The sequence below is a fragment of the Lethenteron reissneri genome, chromosome 64, assembly GCF_015708825.2.
Source record: "Lethenteron reissneri isolate LAM-NWPU_2019-01 chromosome 64, ASM1570882v1, whole genome shotgun sequence".
NCBI classification, from domain to species: Eukaryota; Metazoa; Chordata; class Hyperoartia; order Petromyzontiformes; family Petromyzontidae; genus Lethenteron; species Lethenteron reissneri.
Genome location: NC_083842.1, coordinates 7,100,375 through 7,124,587, shown reverse-complemented (window position 1 = coordinate 7,124,587; position 24,213 = coordinate 7,100,375). Strand labels below are relative to the sequence as shown.

General features: G+C 47.5%; 2 protein-coding genes across 2 annotated transcripts in view; both read right to left on the bottom strand.

The window, feature by feature from the left end:
- The window catches only part of LOC133359071 (von Willebrand factor A domain-containing protein 7-like), a 48,000-nt gene extending 38,490 nt beyond the window's left edge, over positions 1 to 9,510 (bottom strand). The window contains exons 1-3 of the mRNA XM_061577454.1: positions 8,403 to 9,510; positions 3,463 to 3,513; positions 1,620 to 1,802 (exon numbers count right to left, since the gene is read on the bottom strand). Coding sequence (XP_061433438.1) covers positions 1,620 to 1,802 — 183 coding nt within the window. The 5' untranslated portion in view covers positions 3,463 to 3,513; positions 8,403 to 9,510. The remainder of the gene's footprint in view (positions 1 to 1,619; positions 1,803 to 3,462; positions 3,514 to 8,402) is intronic.
- Positions 9,511 to 9,622: 112 nt separating this feature from the next.
- The window catches only part of LOC133359001 (von Willebrand factor A domain-containing protein 7-like), a 142,233-nt gene continuing 127,642 nt past the window's right edge, over positions 9,623 to 24,213 (bottom strand). Inside the window, exons 17-19 of the mRNA XM_061577377.1 lie at positions 21,096 to 21,377; positions 11,913 to 12,194; positions 9,623 to 10,646 (exon numbers count right to left, since the gene is read on the bottom strand). Of these exons, the coding sequence (XP_061433361.1) occupies positions 10,260 to 10,646; positions 11,913 to 12,194; positions 21,096 to 21,377 (951 nt within the window). The 3' untranslated portion in view covers positions 9,623 to 10,259. The remainder of the gene's footprint in view (positions 10,647 to 11,912; positions 12,195 to 21,095; positions 21,378 to 24,213) is intronic.

Here is a 24,213-nt window from a genome sequence, read left to right as displayed (position 1 = left end):
TAACACAGCCACCGTGGCTCATTTTCCTCGATGTGGCGGTGGCTCTACGATCTTACATTGACATGCTAATCTCTCACAATACAATGGCCACCTCCGCTGTTCGTCGTCATGAAGATAGCTCTCCAATCTTACATTTACATGCAAATGTCATCACTAGCCCCGCCCACTTTGATTATGACCCTTGGGCTACACCCATCTCAAACCTATATAACATCCTGCCTTAGCAGCTCTCCCTTTATTTTTATTTACCTGATGACGATTGCTTGTGTTGCGATCAAAACGTCGTGAAATTTTCATTATTTTTTATATCTACGGGGCTTTCCCGAAAGACCCAAAGAATATGTGCAGAGTATATTGTCAAAACCAAACATATAGAAAGATCAAACATAGCAGCAATTATCATGCCACTGTAATACCTATATATATACCATACAAATAACAGAACTATTGAACCTCATATCGAAGAGATGTCTGATGAATTGTGACTTTATACAGTGATATTCCCTCTTGGTAAGCCAAAATCAGACACACTACCTTAATGCTTATGCAATAAGCTGACAATCTAGAAGCTAAGATCATATGGTCAAATGTATCACATACTTTGAAAATTAGTAAAGGCAATTAAATACATTCTATTTTTATTTAATTATTGGCGTGCTTTAATGTCATAATTTGCACGTTCGCGAAGACAGCGTCCTTCAGAACGCTTGCACTGAATACTTGTGCTCTTCTGTTGCAGTACCAGCCATAATTAAGAAGTTGGAGGCTTCCTACGAGCAAATGGTTCCCGTTGGTTATTAGTTAGGTTAAAGGTGCACAGTGACCCTTTTTTTATGACCGCCCTCATTAATTGTTCTTTTATTTTTGGCTCGGCCGCTAATGTTCTGATTTTCTGATTTGTGTATTCGCATAGTTTTGTATTTCGTAAAGAACTTTGAGATGCCATGCTATTAAGGCATCGAATTAATATGAATCTTTATCTTTAAAATGCTACTAAATACATGTTCCGTTATGTTTTGATTGATTCAATTGTAATTACATTTTAGAGTGCCTGAAATGTGATGTACATAGGGATGTTTGCATGTTTGAAATAAAACATGTAATCACTACACATACATTCCTCTCTTATTTCAAGCTTTTACAACCTTGCTTAATTCAAGAAGTGTGCAAACTATAATCTATGTTAATACGGCTGTTTATTGCTCTCTGCTTGACTTTTGGAGAGAAGATACATTTTAACGTGTACCAAATTAAAACACACCCACAACATTATTTACATGAGCAAAAATGTATCTTTCAATCAGATTGAGAAAGAGATGCTTTGGGGAAGTCTCGTGTAAGACTGGGGTGTAGAAAGTATAGGAAATGTAGAAAGCATGCAATGAGTGATTTGCAAATGTGTAAGGAAAACATATCGCAGAATACAACAGTTATGATCAAGCTAATTAACTAGACATTACGCAATTACTGTAAAGGCAGATGAAAACAGGAAAGTGGTTTGTCTGAACTTCATCAAGGGGTGTCAGCAGTTTGCACAGCTCAGGATAGGGGAAGATACAGTTGTAGTTAGCTTCACAAGACCTTAACAAATCTTTGTTTAACCAAGCATCTATTGGTACCTTTGCCATTTCTTCCACCACCACCTCGATAGCTGTAGTGGTCATTTGCACGTGACTAATAGTGCGTTCTTTTGCGAAAATCGATGCAAAGGAGGCCAGCCATTTTTTCGGGAAGAATCCATTTGCTTGTCCGGCCAACAAGGAGAGAGCCAGCAGCAGCCCCACCACTCCCTTCGCTCGCATCTATACACCGAGACACAGTGTTCGACGTGATGAGTTAAAATAGGATTTTATCATACGTACGTATGTTAAATATAAGCATCATGTTGGGTCGCATTACAAAATGCATGTGGTTAGTCGGTAGCAACGGTTTAGGCCTACAATTGCGAAATATGTATTTATATAACTAATTGGTTATACAGAATTTTGAGTTAAGTTGATTAAACCCTGTTTTCTTTGCTCAATTATTAAAAACATCCGTCCATTTGAAACTAAAATGCGAGTAAATTATAATTCCACTCAGCCTCAGAGGTGGCTGGGTGGCTCAAAGATCAGAGAACTGTACGGGCACCGCTGAGATCCTGAGCTCCAACGAGACAGCCACGTTTGATGAAACTGTATTAATTTGATAGTCGCAGCACAGTGACCATTCACTGGGTTACTAATAAGAATTAGCAAAACCAACTCTGCTTATTTCAATGAAAATGTATTCATATAAAGTTGAGAAACGTTAAATGTTCCAATAATTGTACACATTTTATAATTATAATTGATAATATATGCATGGATTTTGAAATTGATAGGCCGACACCATAGACAGCCTCCTTTCTAGCCTTGTTTCATCAGTGTTAGACCAGAGAACGCAAAAAGGTGTACAGTACAAAGGCAATGCAAGTATCAAAGTATTCATAGCTCGGGTTGGGCAGTTACTGTATATCTATTGGCCCTTTTTGCCAGTGTCAAAATTATGAAAAAAATAAAAATAGGCTTTACCCTTTCTGGTAATAAAACAGGTGTTAAGATGTTCAAACACCAAATAGATACAGGTTTGTCGTCAGTTACAGGTTTGAATGTTATCTCCATATTGGCAATGCTCTAATTTAAAAAGTTGTTCATCTTGTCCGATGTTTTACTAAGATGCAAAGTGATATAAATTGTCATGAACAATTGTCTTATCCATAACGTCACATATACTGGTATTTGTTAAATAGGCGATCAGAACAGCTAATCAGGGAGGGTCGCAGGAAGTCTCTCTATCCTGTGTCTCTAAACACTGTTTTTCTCCATGTGTCTCCGTGTGTTTCTCTCTACCTATGCCTTTCACTCCCCATGTTTCTGAGTATATATAACAAGATAAAGTCTGTATCTTCACACCCATCTCATAGCTTGGATTGTAAAATCAATATGACTGTAAAATAAATATTATATATTCAAGACCCCTCGCATACGTTGATTGACAAATTTTAACAAAATACGTAACGATTATATACATTAACTCTGCAGTCTCTACACACACAGTCAAGGCACAAGGAGATTAACAAGAGAAGGGACACAGGAGAAGAACAACGAGGAGACGAGACATTGGAAGAGAGGGGCTGAGAGAAACTCGATGAGTCCAATTAAAGACACGAGTTAAGAGAAAGGCAAATAAACACAGGAGGAAAGAGATGGGGAAAATACACAACATGAGACACACGTAAAGACACATGAAAAGAAAATAAGAAATGGAACGGAGACAAAATGAGAGAGATGTAGAAAGAGAGAGGCCCTTGGAAATAACACGGGGATAAAGACACCGAAGAGTAAAGGCACACGGAAAACGACACAAGTCCTGTAACGCCCTTATTGCCATACGAGGTGTTAGTGAATTTTTATATGCACTGCCACTTAGATGAATACTTACGTTTTTTCCTCAGTGTGTCCTCCTTTTGGTGTTGTTGACAGCAAGCCCTATCTTGATATGAATGATACACGCGGAAGCAGAAAACGACACACACGATAGCACGAAGACAATGCGAAAAAAATAAAAGCTCAACGTGAACGTTATCCGCTGAGTTATTTTCCCATGTAATCGATATCATGCAACTACACAGACAAGAATGAGTGAGCTACTAACAGCAAGGGTTTTTATTCTACTGGTCCCACCCTATTTTAGGCAAATGTTGCATGCCAAACCAAGTGTGTGTAACATAAAAAATACCATGCATTGTGCGTTAGTCACTGTTATATCCTTGCCTTGCTGAAATGATATGGTCCTCTATCTTTTATTGCCTGTACTATATACATTTATTCGGTCCTTTAAAAATAGTATGTATTTGGTGACAGTTATAACGGTAGCTGTAAAAAGATGTTGCTGAAATAAAAAAAAATGGTCAGACTTTGCCATCGCAATGACATGCTTTAAAAATGTGTTGTTCATTTTTGCGTCATTTATTTTCAAGACAGACACGTTTTAAACAAATAAACAGGCAAATGTAATGTATGTGCAGTGGCATCGCGGGATGCCACTGCACGTCGCATAAGGCCGGCCTGTGCGTGAAGCTGCAGGGGACACGCTGCTCACACCACCAACAGCACGGCTGTTGTGCGACATTGCACTCCGGGTGCAGTGCCAGCACCTGAAGGCGAGAGCGCTTGGAAGCCATGGCACCCCGGATGAACCCGGAGGGCTAGTGGCCGGAGGTACCGGGGGTGGGGCCCCCAAAGAAGGGGACTGGGGGACCCCGGGACCTGTTCCAGATGCCTCTAGAAGGTTCTAGAAGGAAGGCGTGGCCAGGAGCGGAAAGAGCGGGACTGACTATAAAAGCCGGACCCCTGAACGGGTCCGGCTGCTGTTGAACACTTGAAGACCTGGAGCTGCCACTGAAGACCCGAAGACTCGCCCTAAAGAAGAGCCCGGAGGGCAGAACCCGAACCCCTGGCTAGGGTCGGGCTAAAGCTTAACCAATGTTAGGGCTGAGCTTAACCAGTGTGAGGGCACGATAGTCTGGAGGAGATACCTCCGTAGTGTATCGGGTGGAAAGGCCCATTACCCCTTTATGTTAGGTTTTATTAATGTTATAATAAAACGTGTTCCCTCCAGAGAAGCCTCTCTCTCCATTTATACCCACTACATATGTAATCATGGAAGCTTCTATAATACAGTTTTTTTTGGGTTATATCGCGTAAATATATGTGTCATTAAACCCGCCACAACCACACACAGCAAATTAGGAAGGTTTGTCACGTAACGACACTTTTATATATTTACGCGATCTAACCCCCAAAAAACTGTATTATGGATGATATTGGTCGCAAAAGCCTATGTGTTAATTGGAAGCTTCTATAGGTTTCAAGACAATATTAATAATATAAATGGTTGTAGTAATATAAATAACAGAATTAAATAAAAAAAAATTACGTGTTTTATATGTATTTTATTGGGATGATAAGAGCTTTCAGAAAAGCATTGTAGCACATTATATCTGCATGATTTACCAATTCACCCTCAACACTTTATGAACGTGACCACACTCACAGCCTTGTGAGCGTCAATGAGGGAAAGTAGGGAACATGATTGTGGTGCAGACATTGACAGTGTGTCCAATCACAGCCCATGTGAATGTTTATACATCAAATTTCCAGCTTCTGGCTATTGTAAACATTCACCTGCAGATTCTGTCTTTGGACGTGATGAGAATTTGGTGCTGGTGTAATGGTACGCACATTCAACATGATCGCTGGTTTGATTCAATCCCTCTGGGTGGCAGTTGTAACAATGCGGAACGTTTCTCAAATTCGCTGCCTCTGCCCAACCAGAAATATAAATGGGTGTTCCACAGTCGATTGCCAGGGCACGTGTGGTGGGGAAATGTGTTGGCTACGCCTAGGCCTCGGCAAGGTAAGGTAATTTACCCTTTTTACCGGGTAAAAGGATAAAGGTAATGGGTAAAGATGTCGACATGCCAAGGGGTAAGGTAAAGGGTAGGGTAAAGGTAGCTCGGAAGAATTACCCGGTAGGGTAAAGGTAGCGCGAAGTATTACCTGGTAAATACGGTACCTTGTTTACCGCTAAAAGCTCCGTGGCGCAGTCCGTGGCCTCCATTTAATAAGTAATATTAAAACAAACTTGATTAAAAACACGCTTTTATGAAATGTTCGAGTAATGGCAGAACTCCACGACTCCAGGAAGTGGCCCCGAAGCTTGCCATAACGTCAGGTGCCGTGGTGATTTACAGCCAACGTCAGTTGACCGTGGACAATTAGACCAAAGCCGAAACATAACGTAGAAAAAATGATATTATGATAGAATATAGTATTGTCATCAGTATGACCTAAGTATACCAAGTTTGCAGTCGATACCACATTAGGAAGTGGGTAAAATTTTAGTTACAAGATTTGAGGATACAACAACGACGACAACGACGACGACAACAACGACAACAATGACAACGACGACGACAACAAGCCTATAAAATTGGAATCATCGAGAGTATTCTATATGAATAAAGCGCTCTACCTAGCATTTACCGTTATAAACCTTGTTCATGTGTAGTTCCCTAGTAATTACCCTGTAATCGGGGGGGTAAGGGTAAAAGGTAGGGTAAAAGGTAAGCTCGTTGCTTTTTACCTTTTACCTTTTACCTTACCTGCTAAAGGGTAAAAGGTAGGGTAGAGTGACTCTATTGTGGTAAGGTAAAAGGTAGGGTAAAAATAGGCTCGTTTTTTTACCTTTTAACTTTTACCTTACCTTGCCGAGGCCTAGCTACGCCCATCTATTCCAAGATGTCTGGTCAGCGAAGAAGAGCAAACTGAAAACTACCTATAGCTCGCTTTAGTGGGGGCTGTTCTACCAGGAGTGGCCTGAGCAAGCAAGCAAGACATTGCAGGATTTCATCTTTACTTTTAAATAAGAAACGAGGGAAATGTTATTTTGTCCGTCATCCAGTGTGTACATTTGCTCTTGCCAATCGGTGCATTCATTACTAACATTAATCTGTAAACCGTTACCGGTTCCTGGACTTTGCAGCCAATAATCTATTTTGAAAACTGTTACCAGTTTACCGGTTGGCGCCTTGTTATTGCGGTTGTGTTGTAATTGGAACACTGCACTCCATTACATTGGTGGGTGAAGGGGTCAACTTAGTTCATCTGGGTCCACCTTCGATAAGTCTCGTAGATATACATATTATGCTGTGTTTTCCAGTTGTATCCCAATATTTACAATTCTCTAGGGATCCTGTTACATATGACCGTTGATTGCAAATTGTATTTTTCTATAATTTGCAGTCGTTCATTCCCATCGGACGTTATTTTGATGATGGTGTTTGCATATCTGTGATGGCTAATATTAGCCCTGCCCATGATTGTCTCCTGCCTGTTTTCATGTCTCCAGTCACACTTTCAGAAAACATCGTCGGAGGTCACTGTGAATAATCTTGGTGAGTGCATGTCATCCTTTCTGACTCCCCTTCTAATTTGCATCACATTTATTTTTCCGTGCATTAGTGAGACAATATAAACTTTGAGACTGTACATGAAAAAATGTCACCTCTTACGTGAAAGCATTATCGCAGATTCAAACTTGCAAACTTGTATGTTGCAGTGTGAGGGTTACTGCTTATAAATGTGGAGAAGCGTCGATCTGTTCATAATTGCAGCCGTACTTTGACTTAAGTTTGTATTTTTTTAAAGTTCAATATTGGCACTAAACAGGTATATTGGCAGTTAAAACATCATTAAATATATGAATCCGGCTTGTTAGGCACACAAAATTTGCTCACTCACGAAGAGAGACTATGACTCAGAGGCATTAGGAACCACAGACCAGCAGCAAGGCGTCACGCAGTGAGCCGGCGCCAGCAATTGTCCAACGCCTGCCATACTCAATATGGACGTATTCGCGGCACACAAGTGCAGCATAACACACCGGTCCTCATAAAACAGTCTAAAATAAAAAATATACGCAAATCTGTGTATCAGTCTTTAATTGACCCTGTCGCCAAGTTTGACACTATTTTAAGGTTACTTCAGTCTATTGAGACTTGCTAGAAAAGGTCAATATTGACCATTGATTTGGGTCCGTTGAATCGAAGAACCGTTCGACCAAATATAGGGCACGAGTGAAATCTGCCTTTGCAACATGGAACCAATAGCCATCAGGCTAGGTGCTATACGGCAACATACTGTAAAACGTCGTGTTCAGCCGCTCATAACATTAGTCTTCCGACTGCTTCGACATTACGAGAACTGATTTTGACGCGCCCCACAAGATTTTATGACCAGGGTTGCGAATCGCGGGAAAATAATTATTGCGAAAAAATTACTTTTTTTATATACCGTGTACCAGTGTACCGCTAATACGTTCCTATGGTTATGTAGTTTCAGCTAATCACTGAGTGTTCATAGATGCGGGAGGAAATCAGAGAAATGCCATGCATGCAACGGTGAACACTATTCCATACAGATAGAACAGATAGAGATTAGCCCACACTTTGCTGTACCACCCTTCTCCTGGAAAGGCAGGGTATAAGTACCTCTACACCCACGGGAAGGTAGTTTCGCAACCTTTATGTAAATCCACTATTTGCCTCCAGTGCCGGTTTACAGGTGTGCATCACCACCTGATGTTTACAAGTGGGAATGTTATGACAACCGGCCAATAACCTACAGTCATACCATGTGTGCGTGTTGGAGAGGGGGTTTGGGGCAGTGGTGTTGCAGTCATTCATGCACCGCACTCTGAACTAGGGTTGTTAAATAGTTTTTGCAATACAAATAATCGAATGGAAACAATGGGTATAACCTCGTTAAGGGTTTCCCACACATATAGAGAAATGCATGGTAACCAATATAATATTTTACCTTTTTAACTGAGAAACGGAGATGGCAGTCATGAAGTAATGATTACCACACTAGACTGCAATCCAGAGGTCGCTGGTTCTGTTTCATCTCCTGTCAATATAAATGGGTACACCAGAGGTAATTGATCCACACCTCGGCCAAAACGTCTGGTTAGCGTGGAAAAGTAGACCAAATGCCACACAACAGAAGATGGAGGCACCTCGCCTTCTAAACTATTGCCAGGTCCAACAAATACGTATTGCTTTAAACTCAGTGGTGGACTCAGTAAAGCAACACTTTTCATTCCACTTTACTCTTCATCCTTGATGCCAATTACTCAACCCATCGCTGTGATATCTTATTCTACGTCTGGTTTTAGGCCTCTCTCAAACAGGAGTGCAATGTATTGGGGGAAATATCTTCAGTTAATTTACACTTAAGTTAATGCCACATCTTTGTTGCTTATATCCAGATACAATTCATCACGATCTAAGGCGTGCTACCCTTTTTAAATGCATCGTACCTCGCGCAAAAAAATTGGTTTAGCCTGGCATTATTTTGGTTGACGCCCCTCGTTTCGGAAAGGAATTGACCTTCAAATTGCGTCTAAATTCAATTCCATATCTGAGTTTGAACAAAAATATAATAGGCTTTAAGTAAATTTTCGTAAATATTTGTATCGACTGTTTTTGCGACTACGTAATAATACTAGCACTGCCCACGCATTTGCAAGGGATACGTTGAAGGGGTGGAAGGTGGCTGTGGAGTGTGACGTCGGCACGTACCAACGCAGCTCAACGCTATGGGATGCGGGCGACGTCATCACGCAGCTCTGAGCTGTGAAATCAACACCGCGCACGCACAATTTTCCTGCCCGCACGCGAGACAGACAGCCAGCCAGCAAAACTCTTCTGTCGTATTTCGTATGACTTTATGCAACTGTATGCATTACTCTACTTGCCTAAGCTAGTCAAATTTGTTTCCTTGAAGTTATATATTATACATGTTTTATTTATATATTTTAAGTGCAATGTAGCATTTTCCTTAGCCTTTTCCACATTTTAGTGTATTCATTTTATTCATTCTTAAATGCAGTTTCCATTTAGTTAACTTTCGATATTTAAAACAATATATTTTACTTTGTTTCTTGACGTAATCTATATTCCCGTTGCAAATGTGATAATGTCTCACGTGTCTCAATGGGTTTGTTTCATCTCGTTAAAAAAAGGGATACAACAACAGTCCCTTAAAATGTTTATTGGATCTTCCTGGCTCATGAAATATGCCTCCCTCGCATTGCAATGAGCTGCCCCCACCCCCCTTTACCTTTTATTAGAAATATTTTACAACCGAATGTAAATCCCGACACCAAAACGTAATAGGTAACATTTACAAATCATAAAATTAATTTAGATAATTGAACAAACCAACTATGGGACCACATAATAACACAATCACCTCTAAAAGCAACATGTAAACCACCACTTATAATAGTGCAGCATGATTTTCATGAACTGTTTACAGGTTCATAGGCACGAGTCTCCTGAGATAGCCAGCTGATCATATCTACATTAACACGTCTATCCATATTCATTATATATACCAGAAATATGAAAGGAGTGCAGAGTATAATTTAAAAATATATATTTTAAAGCAAGCCCATACAATTACCCCACGACCAGTATTTAAGCGTGGGGAGACGTTACTCCCCCTTGTTTTATTTATCACTCACACCATACTTGGCTGAGTTAGTGTGAATATATTTCCAGGTCTTGTGTTGGCAAAATTAATAGCACAAAACATGAAGAGAACAACAGTATTTTCTCCCACAATAAAACTAATTTCTTGCCTGCATTACACATGTCAAAGCATTTGAAATCACATCACAATAGTGATCCCACTTAGGGCCAGGCCAAATGCCAATATGACCATTTCCCAGATGCCAATATGGAAAACAGTAAACCCTGCCGATGTCTTAGATTCCTTCATGTCGTAGGAGCACACACGCAAGTTCCCAGCCATATCTGTGACGTCAACGCTAAACACCGTGTTGCAGCAGTCTCCAGAATAGCTCTTGGTCAATGTCTTCTCGCCAACGTTGTTGCTCATGTCACCAGGTGGATTTATCATCTTGATTCCAGACCCAGTGTCATCGAACCGGATGGTCACATTCCACTTGCTGGATTTGCACTTGGCATCTGCAAGCTTGTTTGAGCATTTTGTTTCGGTCAATGTTTCACAGGTCGGAAGAGACGCGTCATCATACTGTGCCCATGGATGGGGTGGGGGCAGGTATAGATCATGCATTAATTTTGAGATAAATACTGAGATGAAATCTGCATCATACATTGCAAGCATATATATAAATAATAAAATGCTATTGTACATTAATATCCGAGTCATGACTTTAATACCTGGGCAGGAGTGATTGGAAGACATGGGCCAGATCAGTGCAATGACAAGACTAGCATATCAACAAAAACAGGTGAATGCCAGATTCAAGCAAGGACTGCTGGACTAAATAATAGCTGAGCATTTGACCTCAAGTCCATGTTCGTGTCATGAGGAACTCTGGGAAAACATTGCCAATTGCGGTTTTATCGAATGCTTGTTACAGCTATACATGGTTTACTTAACGAGGTGATGTTTTGGCGAAAAGTAGCGCGCAGTCCGCTTGTACTGGCCTGTATATGCCGAGATTTCACATCTCGTCGCCACCAACTCTCCCCAACACTCTCATGCGGTCTCACTTTCTAATCATGGCCACTGAGGTAAGTTGAGTGGTGGTTATTGTAGTGAGAAAAATCTGAAAATAATGATGACTTTCGTGCCAAAAGTGCAGTTGTTAGGCTTGCAAGAGGTCAGAGTGCTGCATCCGTTGGAAGATATTATGGTGTAATTAAATAGACTGCGAGAACGATTTATATATAGGTAAGATGTCTGTTTTTTTATTGTGTGTTTTTGTATGATAATGTAACACATACACAACACGCTCATGCACAACGCAAATGTTCGCACATTGCCACATGCATCTAGCCATGAATTCGTTGAAGATGCCAGTCATGAATTCGCCTAGATGGTGAATCACTAGTATTCAAATATCAGTGTAAGGGGCGAGTGTTGGGCTTGTAATTAATTGGAAAGTGTAATAATGAAGATGGGGGTTTTGTGTTGATGTAAAATTGAAAAATAGTATTCACACACAAATGGAGAGCGACTGAGTATCCTTGCTTGCAATAACAATGTGGAAATAATATAGAAAAAGTTATAGAGGAATTGGCTGATCATTTCGGAGCTAGGCCCACAACCTAACCAATGTGGTCGATTATTTGTCGGACGTAGTTTTACCCGACACATATTTTTTTAGGAACATAACCCCCGCGTTCGCCGAGGTTTTCCTGTACAGTAAAGTTCATCTGTCCACTGACCATTGACTCGTTAGTTTTCTTAACACCTTTAGGCTAATTCAATATAGCATGTCATTTGTATATAACATTATATATATATATCGTAGTGTAGTTTCAACGGTACCTTCATGTCATAGGAGCACACACGTGTGTTCCCTGCTATGTCTGTGATGCTGATGCTTAGACTTGTGTTACAGCAGTCTCCTGAAAAGCTCTTGGTCAACGTCTTCTCGCCAACGTTGGTGCTCATGTCACTTGAAGGATCTATCATTTTGATGCCTGACCCAGTGTCATTGAATCGGATGTTCGCGGTCCACGTGCTGGATTTGCACTTGGCGCCCTCAAGCTTGTTTGGGCATTTTGTTTCGGTCAACATTTCGCAGGTCGGAAGAGATGCGTCATCATACTGTGCCCGTCGATGGGGAGGGGGGCGGGGGGTTATAGATAATGCATTAATTTGGAGATTAATACTGAGATAAAATGTGCATCATACATTGCAAGCATATATATGTTTTAATAATTAAAATGCTATTGTACATTAATATCCGAGTCATGGCATTAATACCTGGGCAGGAGTGATTGGAAGACATGGGCCAGATCAGTGCAATGACAACACTAGCATATCTACAAAACAGGTGAATGCCGGATTCAAGCAAGGACTGCTGGACTAAATAGTAGCTGAGCATTGACCTCAAGTCCATGTTCTTGTCATGAGGGACTCCGAGAAAACATTGCCAAATGCGGTTTTATCGAATGTTTGTTACAGCTATACATGGTTTTCTTAACGAGGTCTATTTTCCGGAACACGGGGGTGATGTTTTGGCTATACATGTGTAATAAAAGACTCCGTCAGGCAATGCTGGTCTCCGTTTGTCTTTTATTCAGGTTCTTCTCCGCACCCCCACTGGCCTCCTCTAGGACCAGTGTTGTCTCGCGCGCGCCCCGCGCACGCTCCCTCTCGCGTGCCACGCACGCTCTCTCTCTCTCTCTCGCGTGCTACGCATGCTCTCTCTCTCGCGTGCTACGCATGCTCTCTCTCGCGTGCCCCGCACGCTCCTCCGTTAGCTCCTCTATTCCCGCACTCCGCACATCGCTGGCCGACGGCGTGCTGAGGTCCTTCGGCCACGTGGCCGATGGCGCGGATCTTTCCTCACCACCCAACGTGGCTCAGCCTCTTAACTTCCCCGACTGCCCCGATCTCTTCCGGGCTCCCACTTATATCCATTCCTCCCACGTGACCCTGACTCCCACCTCCCGGATCGTCAGATCCGGCCTTCCCATACTACCCCGCTGGCTCCGCCCCCATTCATCTCGCCTCCCATTGGAGCCAAGGTGAACGGTGGCCCCTCCCACACGCCCCGCAGACCAGGCTCCGCTCCCCAATGCCCCGGGCCGCGTGATTGGACCAGAGGCCAGCAACAACCCCATTTACGCTCGCATTACATAAACCCCCCCCCCCCTGATGAAAATCCAGCCGTCCCGGCTGCAATAGGATAAAATAATGCGAGCGACAGCATCACAATCAGGAATCACCAGACACCACGGAGAGTATAACAACAACACAATTAACGAAAGGGAAGGGATTTGGAACGAGTGTGGGTTGCCGGCCCGTCATTCACGAGAGGCGGCGCCCTCAAAGGTCGCAGTCCCGACAAGGTTTTAGGAGCGGCGGAACCGGAACCATCCGCCGCTGGTGGAGGCCTGTCCGTCCCAGCACCCCGTTCCCCAGAGAGGTCCATAGTCGGGGCCCCCTGCAACTGCAACCGCGGTGGGGTTGGAGGGGCAGCGGGGCCAAATGTCACCGTTCGCCGTGGTAGGCCCACTCGGTGCAGGAATCCCTGTGTCCGGCAGGATCACAGCCGGCCCATCTACAGGAGGCACGACAGTGGTGCATCGGACGCGACAGACACTGGCAAGGCAACGTTAGGAGATGACGCATCCACTCGTGGGGCCACGTAGGGTTTCAATCGGGACGTGTGAACGTACCAACGCCGCGATCCGACACGAATGCGCGCGGACTGCGGGCTAGGGACCTCAATAAGCACAACCGGCCCCTGCCAGGGTTTGCACAACTTAGGGGAGGTCCCCACCGGTACCTGTGGGCAGTGGAGCCAGGCCATGTCCCCCACTCGCCAGGGGAACCCACAATGAGAGCGCCGGGTGCAACGTTCGTTCCGGGCCTGGGTCCTGGCCATAGCCAATCGGGCCACCTCCCGCGTCTCCGCCACGCGTCGAGCGGTGTCACGAATATACTCGGGGAGGGGCTTAACAGGACCCCTCGCCCGCGTGCCAAGTTGCACTTCCGCCGGCGGCACATTCTCGCGGCCGTACATCAAAAAGAAGGGCGAGTACCCTGTTGACGCATGCGGCGCCATCCGGTAAGCGGAGAGCACCCCAGGGAAATGCAAATCCCAATCGGCCTGCTTCTCGCTAACCGTATGACAGAGCATGGCCGACAGGGTCCGGTTCAACCGTTCAACCATCCCATCAGTTTGTGGATGGTAGGAAGACGTCCGAACCTTCTTAGTCCCCAATGCGTCGCACACATCCCGCAATAGGTTGGAAGAAAAATTTCGCCCTTGGTCTGTAAGCAACCTTTCCGGGGCCCCCTTGTCCATCACATATCCGAACAGAAATGCCTCCGTGATAGACGCCGCCGACTGGTCGGGCAAGGGCTAGGCCATCGGCCAGCGGGAAAGATATTCAACCCCGACCAACAAAAATTTGTTCCCCCGAGCGGATGGGGGAAAGGGCCCCAGAATATCCAACGCCACCAACTCGTTAACCCGCGAAACTTGTATCGACTGCACTGGGGGAACATACGGTTGCTTAGGCGGCTTCCGCCGGGCACAGTCACAAATACGGCCGGTATTGACGGACAAAATGCACTATAGCCAACAGTTCCCGGCGGGTAACGCAGTAGCGGGTCTCCGCCGGAGATAAAACGCGGCTCCCGTAAGCCACCACGTGCTCGACGCCACCCTTAAACTGTGATAGGATAGCCCCAATCCCCATGTCACTAGCGTTGGTATCCAGAATAAAAGGCAGAGTGAAATCAGGGTAGTCCAGCGTCGGCGCTGACGCCAAGCGATCGCATAGGCCATGAAACGCCGACTCCTCCACCGGTCCCCAGCTGAACCTCCAGTTCTTTGCCGTAAGGAGGTGCAATGGCCTAGCGATCGTGGCAAAATTTGGAACGAACCTGCGATAACAGGAAGAGAACCCGACAAAACGACGCACGTCACCCACCGTGGCCGCAATCGGCCAGTCCCGGACGAACGCCGTTTTCTCCGGGTTCGTGGCCACACCGTCAGAGCTGACTATCTGGCCCAAATAGCGCATGGATCGTTGCTAAAGGTGACACTTCTTGGGCTTAAATTTCAAATTGGCGGAACGCACCCTCGCAAAAACAGCATCCAATCTCTGAAGATGCTCCTCAAACGTACGGCTGAACACAATAACATCATCCAAATATATCAAGCACGTGTCCCACTGCAGACCGGTCAACACGAGTTCCATCAACCTCTGGAAAGAAGCAGGGGCGGCGTTCAACCCCATGGGAAGACAATTAAACTGAAACAGGCCCTGCGGCGTACGGAAAGCCGTCTTTTCCCTCGAGGACCCGTCCAGGGGGAGCTGCCAGAACCCCGAAGAGAGGTCAAGAGTGGAAAAAAATTTCGCCCCAGACAAGGCATCGAGGGAATCATCCATACGCGGCAGGGGGTAAGCGTCCGCAACCGACACCTTGTTTAACTTCCGAAAATCGACACAAAACCGTAAATTACCATCCTTTTTATTTACCAGGACCACCGGAGCGCCCCACGGGCCGTTGGACGGAGAGATAATGTCAGCGACTAGCATATCATCCACCGCGCCGCGTACATGTTCCCTCTCCGCCGGGCTCAACCGATGTGGATTCATCCGAATGGGAGCAGCATCCCCGGTATCAATATGGTGGCAGAGCAACGAGGTGCGTCCCAGATCGAAATCGTCTTCACTAAAGACATCAGAATATTTCTCCAACAGCGCGCGAAGCGCGGACCGCTGGTCCGTAGTCAAGGACGCATTTTCTTGGCACAACCCGGCGATCCATCGATCGTCCTGCGCCGTCGAGGCCGAAACCTCCCCTACGAGGCCCCGGTGGGCCGGATCGTCATGGGCCGTGAAGGCAGTCGTAGCATGTGCCAAAACCGTTCCAGCCGGCACGACGACATTGTCCGCGCTTCCATTCAACACTTGCAAAAACGGAGGCTGACCCGGCCGAACAATCGTTCGTGCCGCGACCAGCGCCAGGCCATCCGTAACCGCGTTGGACGGCGACAACAACACCCCCACCGCCCCCTCGACCCCAGGCACGGGCTTCCGATAACGCAGTGGGATAAGCATCTGCGAGCCAGGTGGAATGTCGACCGAAACATCGGATAGTGCCTGCACCCCACGGCGACGGCAAAAAGAAAATATTTTGGCCCACCGGTAACTCAATACAATTCTGATCAACCCTTATCTGAATGGGCATATTTGCCAGGAAATCGGTCCCCAACAAACACGGCACAGCGAGGGACCTGGAGACTAAAACCGTCCCCGAAGCCGACACACCCCCAACCGAAATACGCGCCTCCACCTGACCAACGATGCCCATACTCCCTCCGTTCGCCGCAACACATGAATCGTAAACCGGTCGTACCCGCGACGGCAGAATGGACAGGAGATAGAATATCACGTCCGAGATGATAGTTGCGGACGCGCCCGAATCTACCAAAATCCGCACGTCGACCCCCTATATCGAACCCGGCACGGTCGACGACCCAGTAGCAGCTGCAACCACCCTCCGTGCCAATTTCCGCCACTGTGTCAGCGAGCGACGCGGATCCCTTAGAGTCTCCCCATTAGAACAGGCCCCCGGAACGCGTACCGACGGTGATGCATGAGATGACAGGCCTTGCCGGGTGTCTGATGCGTACCGACTTGCCTGACACGGTTGACTCTCCGGCGTTGACGTCGCGTCCTTGGCCGGGGACTCCGGCTGAAGAGGCGGGCGAGGGCGACTCCGACAGTCCCGCGCGAAGTGTCCAAGATGCCCGCAGCGGTAACACGATGAGTCGGCCCGCCGCCCGGCTCCCCCCCCCCCCCCCCCGTCCCGATGATCCCTCAGCGGTGGGCCGGAGTGCGACTCCGCTCCCCCTCGAGGAACCCACTGGGCCGCCGCTGCAGAGAGATCGCCAGGCCCCCTCTCGTCCGGCACGAAGACGGCCTTTGACGGAGTCCACCCGGCGGCGCCTTCCTTCACGGTCGGGCTCCCCGTCCAGGCGGTCACCTGTGTCCAACGGCGCAAGTTGAACTGCGCGTTGAGGCACTTGGCTGCCATCCGGGAGATCATCTGCTCATGGCCGCATATCGGCATCGGAATGCCCAAGTCCTTGGACAGCTCCAACATCTTACCCAGTATCAAGGGCTCCAACAAGTCGGGCTCCGTCTCTGGATACGCGGCCATGGCCAGCTCAAGCACAGCGCCCCGGAAAGCCACAGGTGATTCTTCGGGTGCCCGTTGCCTCTGGACGAATCTGCGGTGTGCATCATCCGGAGGCTCGTACGCTTCCGCCATTTCGTCGAACGCCCCTTTCAGCATCGCCTTCTTCGCGGCCTTGATGGAGCGGAAGAATTTCAAAGACTTGTCGTCCAGGATCGTCGGCAGAACTTCCAAGGCCTCCGCATCCGTCCACTTGGCGGATCGGACGGCCGACTCAAAACACCACGCAAATGCGCTCCAATCTTCTCCAATTGAGAATTCTTTAATCGTCGTCAGGCGATGGCTGCAAGTCCCCGAGCTGCTGTCTTCTGATGCAGGCGTCCCCTGCGGCGGCGACAAGATGGCGTCTTCCCGCCGTGGCAGCGACAAGATGGCGGCTTCCCGCGGCGGCGGCGACAAGATGGCGGCTTCCCGCCTTTTGTCCGCGACCACACCCAAGATGGCGGTGTCCTGCCGCGTGTCGGAGAGGGCGGGAAGCGTCGCAGAGGCCCCAATGGCGGACAGCTTGGCCCCACCCGAAGGCTCCCCGCTTGAAGGCCCGCCGCGTGGCCGATCCGGCATCGTCACTGGCGCGACCAGGGTGACTAAATCCAGCAGAACGGCCCGCAGTGAATCAAGCTGGACCGCCACGTGTCGCCAGCCGTCCTCGGCGCCCGTCGACGCAGATGGCCCGGCCGCCCCGACGACATCTTGTACTCCTGTCGTGTCGCTCGCCGCCACTTCGCCCACGCCTTCCATGGTCGGGACCGCCACCGCCGGAGGAAGGTCCTCTTCGTCTTCTGAAGATGGTGCAGGTATATTCTGTTTCTTGAGATGTTTTGACATCTCGTTCCACTTCTGACACCAGTGTAATAAAAGACTCCGTCAGGCGATGCTGGTCTCCGTTTGTCTTTTATTCAGGTTCTTCTCCGCACCCCCACTGGCCTCCTCTCGGACCAGTGTCGTCTCGCGCGTGCCCCGCACACGCTCCCTCTCGCGTGCCACGCACGCTCTCTTTCTCGCGTGCTACGCACGCTCTCTCTCGCGTGCCCCGTACACTCCTCCATTAGCTCCTCTATACCCGCACTCCGCACACCGCTGGCCGACGGCATGCTGAGGTCCTTCGGCCACGTGGCCGATGGCGTGGATCTTTCCTCACCACCCAACGTGGCTCAGCCTCTTAACTTCCCCAACTCCCCCGATCTCTTCCGGGCTCCCACTTATATCCATTCCCCCCACGTGACCCTGACTCCCGCCTCCCGGATCGTCAGATCCGGCCTTCCCATACTACCCCGCTGGCTCCGCCCCCATTCACCTCGCCTCCCATTGGAGCCGAGGTGAACGGTGGCCCCTCCCACACGCCCCGCAGACCAGGCTCCGCCCCCCAATGCCCCGGGCCGCGTGATTGGACCAGAGGCCAGCAACAACCCCATTTACGCTCGCATTACACGTGGTTTGACACTACTAAGATTCTCATCTCATTGTCGAAAAGTAGCACGCATTTCGCTTGTACTGGCCTGTATATGCCGAGGTTTAACATCTCGTCGCCACCTTCCCTCAAAACACAATCATGTGATCTCACTTTTTAATCATGGCCCCTGAGGTCAGTTGAGTGGTGGTGATTGTAGTGAGAAAAATCAGAGAACAGTGATGACTTTAGTGCAAAAAGTGCAGTTGTTAGGCTTGCAAGAGGTGAGAGTGCTGCATCCATTGGAAGATACTATGGTGTAATTGAATTGACTGTGAGAACGATTTATATGTAACTTTCGATTTAAAGCTTTCGTGACTGCAGGGATTAATCTTCTTGGTTCTTTCGGTAAAGTCACGTAGAATGGAAATAATAAAATAATAAAAATAAAACATCGTAAAATAATTCTCACAACGTTTCGGCCACAACGCAAGCAGCCGTCCTCAGGTGAAGAACAGGTCTGTCGAGAAGACAGAGTCTGAATGACAACCCCAGGCTTGGAGCGTCTTTTTTAAGCTGGGTTGGAGGGGGGAGAGAGCGCCTTGATGAAAGAATTTGCATATCAAGAGGAATTTAGCATATTTATGGGAAATGCAGATATGCGATTAGTACTACTTGTGAAATGCGTAGGAGTTTTGGCGGGGGGTTTAAGGTCATTATGCCCGTGCATTATGCAGGATTAGCAGCATCAAAGGGAGGGGGTAGGGGTAGCATTAATAAAGAGAAGGAATGTTAATAGTATGTATCTGCAGTAACTAAACCACCACGTAAACAACTAAAGTATAAACTACATAGTATCATCAGTATACTAAATATACTCTTCAATAAGCTGAGCTACTAACAGTAAGTAATACATTACAATTCTACGTCGCAAAAAATATAATATACTTCCAGCTAAACTTTATTCTCTTACATCACACGGATATACCCCATACTATATACTGCCGTAGACAAACCCAACATTAAATTATATACTGTATTATTATAATACACCACCCTATACAATTAATATATAGTATCGTAATTGTATAGTGAATATACAGCAGTGTGATATACAGTAGGGTAGGTAGAATAATACATAGTGTAATATTACAATGTATAAGGTGGTGTATAGTAATACAGTATATAATTTAATGTTAGGTTTGTCTATGGCAGTATATAGCATGGGGTAGACCCGTGTGATGTAAGAGAATAAAGTTTAGCTGGAAGCATATTATAATTTTGCGACGTAGAATTGTAATGTATTACTTACTGTTAGTAGCTCAGCTTATTAAAGAGTATATTTAGTATACTGATGATACTATGTAGTTTATACTTTAGTTGTCTACGTGGTGGTTTAGTTACTGCAGATACATACTATTAACATTCCTTATCTTTATTAATGCTACCTCTACCCCCTCCCTTTGATGCTGCTAATCCTGCATAATGCACGGGCATAATGACTTTATACCCCCCGCCAAGTAGTGATAATCGCATATCTGCATTTCCCACAAATATGCTAAATTCCTCTTGATATGCAAATTATTTTGTCAAGGCGCTCTCTCCCGCCCCTCCAACCCAGCTTAAAAAATACGCTCCAAGCCTGGGGTTGTCATTCAGACTCTGTCTTCTCGACAGACCTGTTCTTCACCTGAGGACGGCTGCTTGCGTTGTGGCCGAAACGTCGTGAGAATTATTTTATTATGTTTATTTTTATTATTTTATTATTTCCATTTTACGTGACTTTACCGAAAGAACCAAGAAGATTTATACATAGGTAAGATGTCTGTTTTAAGTGTATGTTTAACCCAAAAACCTCTTATGTATGTTTTTATATGATAGTGTAACCCATACACATTGCCACATGTATATAGCCATTAATTCGTTGAGGACGTCAGTCATACAGACGCCTACATGGTGAATCACTATTATTCAAATAACAGTGTTAGGGGCGAGTGTTGGACTAGCAATTAATTGGAAATAGAAATAATTAAGACGGGATTTTGTGTTGATGTAAAATAGTATTCACACAAATGGAGAGCGACTTAGCATCATTGTATACAATAACAAGGTGGACATCATATAGAATAAGTTAAAGAGGAATTGGGTGATAATTTCAGAGCCAGGACCACAACGTAATTTTTCCCATATGGTCAATTATTTGTCGGACATAGTTTTACACTTAATTTTTTTGGAACATAACCCCCGCGTTCGCCGAGGTTTTCCTGTACAGTAAAGTTCATCTGTCCACTGACCATTGTCTCGTTAGTTTTCTTAACACCTTTAGGCTAATTCAATATAGCATGTAATTTGTATATAACATTATATATATCGTAGTGTAGTTTCAACGGTACCTTCATGTCATAGGAGCACACACGTGTGTTCCCTGCTATGTCTGTGATGCTGATGCTTAGACTTGTGTTACAGCAGTCTCCTGAAAAGCTCTTGGTCAACGTCTTCTCGCCAACGTTGGTGCTCATGTCACTAGGAGGATCTATCATTTTGATGCCTGACCCAGTGTCATTGAATCGGATGTTCGCGTTCCACGTGCTGGATTTGCACTTGGCGCCCTCAAGCTTGTTTGGGCATTTTGTTTCAGTCAACATTTCGCAGGTCGGAAGAGATGCGTCATCATACTGTGCCCGTCGATTGGGAGGGGGGCAGGGGGTTATAGATAATGCATTAATTTGGAGATGAATACTGAGATAAAATGTGCATCATACATTGCAAGCATATATATGTTTTAATAATTAAAATGCTATTGTATATTAATATCCGAGTCATGGCATTAATTCCTGGGCAGGAGTGATTGGAAGACATGGGCCAGATCAGTGCAATGACAACACTAGCATATCTACAAAAACAGGTGAATGCCAGATTCAAACAAGGACTGCTGGACTAAATAGTAGCTGAGCATTGAACTCAAATCCAGGTCTGTTTCCGGAACAGGGGGGTGATGTTTTGGCTATACGTGGGTTTACACTATGATTCTCATCTCAGTATCGAAAAGTAGCGCGCAGTCCGATTGTACTGGGCTGGAGATGCCGAGGTTTCACATCTCGTCGCCACCTTCCATCCCCAACACTCTCATGCGGTCTGACTTTTTATTCATGGCCCCTGAGGTAAGTTGATCGGTGGTGATTGTAGTGAGAAAAATCAAGAAAAGTGATGACTTTCGTGCAAAAAGTGCAGTTGCTAGGCTTGCAAGAGGTGAGAGTGCTGCATCCGTTAGAAGATACTATGGTGTAAGTGAATCGACTGTGAGAACGATTTATATATAGGTGACATGTCCGTTTTTTAGGGTGTGTTTTTGCATGATAATGTAACACATACGCAACACTCTCATGCACAACGCAAATGTTCACACATTGCCACATGCATCTAGCCATGAATTCGTTAAGGACGTCAGTCATACAGACGCCTAGATGGTGAATCACTAGTATTCGTACTCGAATAACAGTGTAAGGGGCGAGTGATGGGCTTGTAATTAATTGGAAAGTAGAATAATGAAGACAAGGGTTTTGTGTTGATGTAAAATTGAAAAATAGTATAAACACACAAATAGAGAGCGACTGAGCATCCTTGCTTACAATAACAAGGTGGAAATCATCTATATAAATGTAGAGGACTAGTGGCGGGCATGACGTCAGGCTCGCTCTCAGGTGCGGTGACGTGACGGGAGGTGGCGTCATGTGCGCCTGCGGGCGGGGTGACGTCATGTCCTGCGAGAGTACTTAAAGAGGGGATGGTGACGTCAAAGGGGTCGTGGCTGGAACCAGGGAACGAAGAAGGGTGGAAGCTAGAGCCAGGGGCAAAGGGATAGGAGTTTGCCAGCATAAGGGGTCCGAGTGTAGGACCGCTTACCCCTGGGGGAAGTGTTATACCCCGTGTTATTGGCGTAAGCCCTTAAACAAACACCGGCGGAAGCCCTTACCTGTACCTCCGTCTCCGAGTCGTCAAGAGCCTCTCAACAACTGGTGTTGGAAGTGTTTACGCTGCCGCCGCCATGTCCAAGTCTGGCACGCGGCGAAAGAACCCGCCGACGGGATGCTCTGAACACGACGAAGGCGCGGAGGAGGCTCCAGAAGCGATCCCGGAGTCCGGGGACCCGGAGATTGTGCCCCGGGGAACCGTACCTGCTGGGGCAGGAGGGGACGGCGGCCGGGGGTGCCTGCGCACCGCCACTGGACGCGGGGAGCGCCTTCGCTCGGCAGCTGGAGCTGCTCATGCAAGCGATGGCGCAGCTCTCCGTGTCACTTGCCGAGGTGGGGGCGAAGATGCGTGCACCCGACACGAATTTAGAGCCGGAGCGGCGGGTTTCCGTCATTCCCCTTCCCCGCCTCTTCGAATTTTGGTGCCAACTTCTCGTCGGATGCGCCACGGGAGTTGGCTGCAATTTTGCATGCGACGCTGCCAGCGGTGGCCATTTTGCCTGCGATGTCGCAGGCGGCCTTCATTTTTTGCGCGATGCCGCAAATCGACGCCATGGGTGCCGTGACTCCACTCTCTATTGCGGGTGCTGCCACGGCCCCGGTTCTTGCCGTGGCTGCGGGGTTGGCCACCGGCGATGCCGCAGCTCCGCAACTCGCCGCGCCGGCGGAAGTTGCCACCTCCGACGCCGCGACTCCGCGCTGCGCCTGCAGTGTTGGCCGAAGGTTAGGCCGCAGCTCCGCATTTCGCCGTGCCTTGGGGTTGGGCCGCCGGCACCGCCGCAGCTCCCCACCTCGTCGCGCCTGCGGGTGCCACCGCAGCTCCACACATCGCCGCCGCGGCTCCCCACCTCGCCACGCCTGCGGGGTGGGCCACGGCCGCCGCCATGGCTCCGCATCCCGCCGTGCTTGCGGGATTTGCCGCGCGTGCCGCCGTGGCTCCGTACATCGCCCCCGCAGCTCCGCACCTCGCACCTGCGGGGTAAGTCGCGGGAGCCGTCGCATCTTCGCACCCCGACGCACCTGCGGGATTTGCTGCAGGTGCCGCCATGGCTTCGTACATTGCCGCCGCAGCTCCGCACCTCGCTGCGCCGCCGGGGGGTTGCCGCTGGTGCCGCCGCGGCTCCGCACCTCGCCGCAACTGTGGGGTGGGACGCGGGCGCCGCCGCAGATCCGCACTTTGCTGTGCCTGCGGGTTTTGCCGCGGTCGCCGCCGCAGCTCCGCATCTCGCCGCGGGGTGGGCAGCAGGTGCCGCCGTAACTCCGCAACCCGGTGTTGCTGCTGCGGTCGTCGCAGCGCCGTCCGGGGCGTCCGGGGATGCGTCCTTGCTGCGGTCCACGCCGAGTGGCCAGTGGCTGCGCCGGTTGCCCCACGTCGCGTCGTTCGTCATGAAGGGGGGCGACTGGTTGACTTTCCAGGACTGGTTTGACGTGGCATATATGTCGGTCGGCTGGCCCATGGATGAAGCGTTGCGGGCCCTTCCGACCTGCTTAGACGAGAGGGTGCTGCAAGCATTCAAGTCGATTCTGCCGGCCAATAAGT